The sequence below is a fragment of the Peromyscus californicus genome, unplaced genomic scaffold (assembly GCF_007827085.1).
Source record: "Peromyscus californicus insignis strain IS unplaced genomic scaffold, ASM782708v3 Scaffold_11__1_contigs__length_118956290, whole genome shotgun sequence".
NCBI lineage: Eukaryota > Metazoa > Chordata > Mammalia > Rodentia > Cricetidae > Peromyscus > Peromyscus californicus.
The window spans coordinates 40,213,747-40,220,162 of record NW_026294402.1 but is presented as its reverse complement, the minus strand read 5'-3'; the positions used below and the strand labels follow the sequence as shown (position 1 = coordinate 40,220,162).

General features: G+C 53.7%; 1 protein-coding gene across 1 annotated transcript; it reads left to right on the top strand.

Annotated features, from left to right (window-relative positions):
• Positions 1-495: 495 nt before the first annotated feature.
• Tagln (transgelin) lies at positions 496-6,183 on the top strand. Its single transcript, XM_052759033.1, has 5 exons — positions 496-701; positions 4,334-4,525; positions 4,631-4,808; positions 5,184-5,286; positions 5,622-6,183. The coding sequence occupies exons 2-5, from the start codon at positions 4,346-4,348 to the stop codon at positions 5,764-5,766; spliced, it is 606 nt and encodes a 201-aa protein (XP_052614993.1). The 5' UTR covers positions 496-701; positions 4,334-4,345; the 3' UTR covers positions 5,767-6,183.
• Positions 6,184-6,416: the final 233 nt, after the last annotated feature.

Here is a 6,416-nt window from a genome sequence, read left to right as displayed (position 1 = left end):
CTCCCACACCAGTGGGCAGGAGTACCCAGGTTCTGTCACTCAGTGGCCTTGGGAAGGCCATCTGAACCTCAGTTTTCTCAACTGTCAAATGGGGTGGTAGCTCCAACCTCGACTGTGAAAGGAAGGCATTTGCATAGTGCAGCCAATCCGCAGTCAAAACTAGTTTCCACACTAACTGGAGTTTAAAGCCCTGGAAGGGGGTGGTTTGTTTGTCCCCTGCAAATCTGGGGGATCCCTAGCCCCCTGGGGCATCCCTCTTCAGGGCCAGACTCTTTAGAGTACCTCTGCCTTTCACTCTGGTTGGACAGAGAGCTGAGAAGAGCAGACCCAAGTCAGGGTAGCAAGGAAGGCTTTCAGGGTCCTGCCCATAAAAGGCTTTTCCCGCCACTTTCAGCCCCGCCCCGCCCCGGCTGCGCAGCATCTCCAAAGCACGCAGGGAATGTCTCTGGCTGCCCCCGACAGACTGCTCCAACTTGGTCTCTTTCCCCAAATATGGAGCCTGTGTGGAGTGAGTGGGGCAGCCGGGGGTGGGGAGCCCAGTGGGCTTCCTTGGGCAGGGAGGGGCGCTAGCGGGCCGGCTGAGGGGTGACATCACTGCCTCGGCACCCTTTAAACCCCTCACCCAGCCGGCGCCCCAGCCCGTCTGCCCCAGCCCAGGCGCTGACACTACTCTCCTTCAAGCCCAAGAACGACCAAGCCTTGTAAGTGCAAGTGAGGAGGAGCAGCAGGGGATGCGTGTCATCAGACAGGACTGGGGTCTCAGCTGGGGCTCCCCTAATCTCCTCTAGCTTGCTGGGTGGAATTGGGTCCCCAGAGTCCTTTATCTGTTTTAAACTAGTCAAAAAGTCTAGCTAAAATGCCAGGGTGACTTGGGGTGGGGTGGGGGGAATCAATGGGGAAAATTAGTGGGGTGAAAGGGTGGCTCCCGTTTCAGCAGCTGGGCCAGCTCCATCTCAGGATGTCCCAGAAGGTGAGTTTGCTTGCTTTGGAGAGCAGCGGCCCACTGCTGGTCCCCAGGGCTTGTGCAGCCTAGAGGAGCCAGGAGATAGCTCCTGAGACAGTGGAGGACTGAAGAAGATTTTTGGTTATTTGTTAGTAGTGCTGGGAATCAATCCAGGGTACCATGCATGCCAGGCATGTACTCTACCACTGAGCGACACCCCTAACCCCACAGAAGTTAAATACTTCAGAAGAGGCAGAGATAGAGCCTGCTTTCCAATGTGCAGCTCTATCCACTGCAGGCAGAGGGTGACAGGTGGAGGAGCCTTGGAGCTCTGTCTGGGCAGGTCTGGGACCCCTGGTCTTTCCAAAGGGGCTTGGTGGTCCTGCTTGGGGCTATTTAAAGGGTGGCAGTGAGATGCTGGCACACCTATGCAATTGGACTGCTCTCCTGGGTCCCTGGTGTTTAGGTGTGCCCTCTCAGGGATGCAGAAATACTTACTCCTACTGCTGTTTTGTGGTGATGAGGGTTGGAGTACTGCAGCCAGATATACCCCTGGTTCTGCTTATTCTTCTGGGCACCTGCTAGTTGCAGGCCCCTTTCCACTGCCTACTCTCCCCTCGCACCTGCCAGAGAAAAAGAGGGCCTGGCAGGAGCCATAGCCACAGGCATCTAAGGTGAGCCCCATGCAGGCAGGTGTTCTGTACTGTAGCCTCTGTCGAGAAATACCCTGATGGGCTGCCAACCCCCATCTTGTCCCCAGTGCCTCCAAGAGGAGAACTGGAAGGTTTTGTTTTTCTTCTTAGTGTTTTTTAGTTATATAAGCGATGGGTTTCATTATGGCATTTGTTCCCATATATATCATTTATTTTATTCTTATTTGCTTTCCTGTCTTCACCTGACCTCATCTCCTCAAAGGGACTTCTTGGGACTTTCTACTTCAGAGTCTCCACCAGGAGAGACAGGGAAGAAGGGCGGTGAGGGGTGGGATTGAGTGGGGACACATGTAATCCTGAGCCCTGACCCAAACTTACAGATGTCAGGGTTGCAGTGTGTGCATTGTGGCCAGGGCTTGTTCTTGGACCTGTCTGTTCAGAACTTCCTGGAGACTGACAAGTGCATGTAGGGACACTCTTCTCCCATGCTTTCCTCTAGTGCCCAGCCTGTGTAGGTGGCGGGGGTGAGGCCCAGCCTGTGTAGGAGGCGGGTGAGGATACAGACTGGGTAGGGAATGGATGGAAACTGTCAGGCGCGTGTACCTGGCTGGGATGGGGCAATGGGAGAGAGACCGGCTGAGTGGAGGCCTGGAGGAAGGAGGACTGCAATCACCGGGCTCCCTTTGCTTTGTGACCTTTGTGGTTCTTTGTCCCAGCAGTTCCTGGAGAGGAGCGGGACACACAGTGGGGGGTGCAAGGGACAGCTGTTTACCACTTCCCAACAGAAACCAGGCCTTAAAGTCCTCCAACCCCAGCAGAAAGACCGTGCTCAGAAGGCCATGTCTTCTGGGAGGACCCCCTCCCCACTCCGTCTCAGGGAAGTGAGGGGCCTCTGTGGCTGGCACTTAGATGAGGTCTTCTGGTTTTCTTTTTCTCTCAAACATGGTGATGGACTCAGGGGATGCCTCGGAGAAGGTAACCAGGGAGCAGATCAGTTTGCTGTGTAAACTCACTGGTTAAAGCACCCCTCACCTACCCACACCATCTCAAAGAGCTCTCTCTGTTAAGCTCCAGGCAGTGTGTGATGTAGTTCGCAGACTGTACCTTCCCAGCTCTCTGAGTAGACTGTTAGCCCCACTTCACAACCGGGGAGCTCATAACTTAGAAGGGGAAAAGTTTGACGGCTGGCCTGGGCCCGAAGCTCTGTAATAACATTGCTCCCCACCACCTTCCAGGGCGGGGATGGGGAAAGGGTCTCAACTTGCATGGGAAGGAGGTGGGAGGTCGGCCAATTACTCTATGTTCATACAATTTTCCTCCCAACCTATGTCCTCTCTGAAGCCAGGGGTTGGCTTGGAAAGCTTTTTAGACACTGTAACAGATGGCATCTCACTTAGGGTGTCCCCTGTTGACAGGGTCTGGCTCCAGCCATGACTACTATATCTGCCCAGGGACCAGCCTGCCTGCTCTGATCCTGCAGCTTTCCTCTTTCTCCATGCCTGGTCCTCTGAGTGCTGCCAGGCACTGGCCTCTGGGGCAGCAGCTGACATGAAGGGCAGGCTTCCCATGCTCTGGCTGGCAGATTCTTGGCCCTGGGATAGCCTGGGAGTATTCTGACTGCACAGTTCTAACTACTGCAACAGCCAGAGCGGGCCGACATGGGCACACCAATGCTCTTTCATGTGAATCTCCCTGAGAATGCAGCTGCTTTGTGAGAACCCTTGGACTTTGGAGGCCTTACCAGGTGGTTTTGGCAGATGCAGTATAGGGATGAACTTTGCTCTTCCAGCTTCTGAGTCAGAGGGTAAAGACTTGGTAGCAACTGATAACTAAACAAAGATACCTGCTGGCTTAATTTGGGGAGGTGGGGGGCGGCGGGGGGGACGACAATGTGCCTTCTGGAAGGCTTCTCTAGTGCGTTTCTGGCTTAGCTAGGCAGACCAGGTAATGTGGGGGCTTTAAGTTCAGCTACTCCAAAGGCTAAGGTAGGAGTATCCTAAATTCAAGATCAGCCTGTTGGCCTGAGACATTGCCTCAAAACTATGAAACAAGCCTAGCATTGGTGGTGCATGCCTGCCTTTAATCCCAGCACTCGGGAGGCAGAGGCAGGTGGACTTCTGTGAGTTTGAGCCCAGCCTGGTCTACAGAGTTCCAGGACAGCTGGGGCTACACAGTGAAACCCTGTCTTGAGAAAAAACAAGAACAAAACCATAAAACAAAGAGAAGGCTGAGGACAGAGCTTAGCAGTACAGACTTCCCTCTCAAATATGAAGTCCTGGTTTCCATCCTGTACTGAAAAAAGAAAGAAAGCGATGAGGAAAGTGGGGGGAAGGAGAGGGAAGGCTGGCTCTAGGCCAGGGTTGTCAAAATAGTCCATAGGCCAATGCAGCCTGCTGTTTGTTTTTATTGACAAAACTTTATTGGCACACACTGGTTATGTATCATCTAGGCTGTTTTCACACAATCGTAGAGGCCATATGGCCTGCAAATTCTAAAATATTTTCCCTCTGGTCTTTTACATAAACAGTTGACAGACCCTTGCTCTAGCTGACCAAATAGCTAAGATCTTGTTTCTTGAGGTTCAGGTTCAGAGAGGCTTTTGCAGTAAGTGGACGAACCTGGTCTAGCTAAGTAGTGTGATGGTGCCTAGGGTGGCTGGGAACCCCTCACTGAGCTCAAGTGAAGCAAAGCTATTCCCTGACCCTCTGTTCTCTCTTCTCCACACTGTCTGCTTCAGCTCTGCCCCACCATGGCCAACAAGGGCCCATCCTATGGCATGAGCCGTGAAGTGCAGTCCAAAATCGAGAAGAAGTATGACGAGGAGTTGGAGGAGCGACTGGTGGAGTGGATTGTAATGCAGGTTGGCCCTGATGTGGGCCGCCCAGATCGTGGGCGTCTGGGCTTCCAAGTGTGGCTAAAGAATGGCATGGTGAGTGGCACCCTGTGATGGGGGTCTGGGGATGTGTGTGCCACCCTGCAAGCTGTGGGGCAGACCCCCTGAGCCGAGTGTCCAGCTGTGTTCTGTGCCCGGCAGATCTTGAGCAAGCTGGTGAACAGCCTGTATCCTGACGGATCCAAGCCAGTGAAGGTGCCTGAGAATCCACCTTCCATGGTCTTCAAACAGATGGAGCAGGTAGCTCAATTCTTGAAGGCAGCTGAGGACTATGGAGTCACCAAGACTGACATGTTCCAGACTGTTGACCTCTTTGAAGGTACAGAGGAAAAGGGCTGGAGCCAGTGGGCCACTGGAGAGCAAGATTCTCAGGCAGGGAGAGGGAATATTAAAAGATGCCACAACCAGCTCTGTTGGTGTGCGCATAGCTGGAACAGTATGTGCCGAGAGCACGTAACAGGCAGACCAGCTCAGTGGTCCAGCATTTTCTAGTATGTACCATGGCCTGTGCTGGATCCTAGAACCATACACATATAGAAAATATACCACGCCACACTCAAAAGGGTTTAGTGTAGGGTCTCCTGAAACCTCTTTGGATCTGGGGATACTTGCTCTTGGTTTGACCATTTTTGAGTCAGGGGCAGACCTTGCCTATATGGTCCTGAAGTTGGTTTCCTGGCCACTCTTCTCATAGGCAAAGACATGGCAGCAGTGCAGAGGACTCTAATGGCATTGGGCAGCTTGGCTGTGACCAAGAACGACGGACACTACCGTGGAGATCCCAACTGGTTTATGAAGTATGTGGCCACTGGGTCCCTGTTCCCAAGCTTGGGTCTCTTTGTGAGGTGGGGTGGCTTGGGCTGGTCAGCCACGGTAAAGATCAGGTGTAGCAGAGCCAGGAAGGCCCCAAGTAAGGCCTTGGACTGGGGGAAACGGGGCCTCACTTCTGGACTCATGCCTTTTACCAGCATGTGCTCCAGCAGGCTCCCTAACTCCTGGGATCAGCCAAACTCAGGAAAGAAAGAGAAGACCAATAGGAAGGGAATGGGCTCAACAAGGAAGCAACAGGGATCAGAAAACAGTTGGAGAACTCGACGTCCTTGGAAGTCTGATCCTGTTCCTCTTCTTTTAGGAAAGCCCAGGAGCACAAGAGGGAGTTCACAGAGAGTCAACTGCAGGAGGGGAAGCACGTTATTGGCCTCCAGATGGGCAGCAACAGGGGGGCCTCACAGGCTGGCATGACAGGCTATGGACGACCCCGGCAGATCATCAGTTAGAAGAGGAAGGCCAGCTCTGAGTCTGCCTTTCCCAGATACCTGGCTGCAGTGTCCTGCTTAGCCTGCCTCACCCACGCCTATGTAGGTTCTTAGTCCGGACAGCTCCGAGGCTGTCGCTGGGCAAAGATGACTGCACATGGGCAGCCCCACCTATCCCCAGCCTCAGCCCAGCTTCTAACCCCAGAGCCACCACCCCTGGCCCTGTTCCCAGCTGCACCCCCACCTCTACTGTCTCTCCCATCCTGGAGTAGGCAGGGAGAAGTGGGCTGGGGTAGCCTGGGGGTCAGCCAGCCCACTGTCCTTGGTAGCAAATGCCCTTTGAAGGAGACCCAGCCCAGCCTCTCCATCATTTCCTGGAATATTTTTTGGGTTGAAATTCAAAAAGGAAAAATATATATATACATCCATCTTTTCTCAGGCCTGGCTGGCAGTCTGATTCGTTTAGTTACCCCTCTTACTATTCCAGAAGCCCTGAGCAGGGGGCGGGGGGCACCCGGGGCTCATGGGTTCCTGGCCACTGTCTTCTGGATGACTTTTCAGGCCCCACAGACCCAGAGTTTCGGAGGAAGTGGGCTGTGGGGAACAGGAGTGATCTGCCACCTGCAATAGCTTTGGGAGGCAGAAGGGAGGAAAAGTGGGAAGTGGTGGAA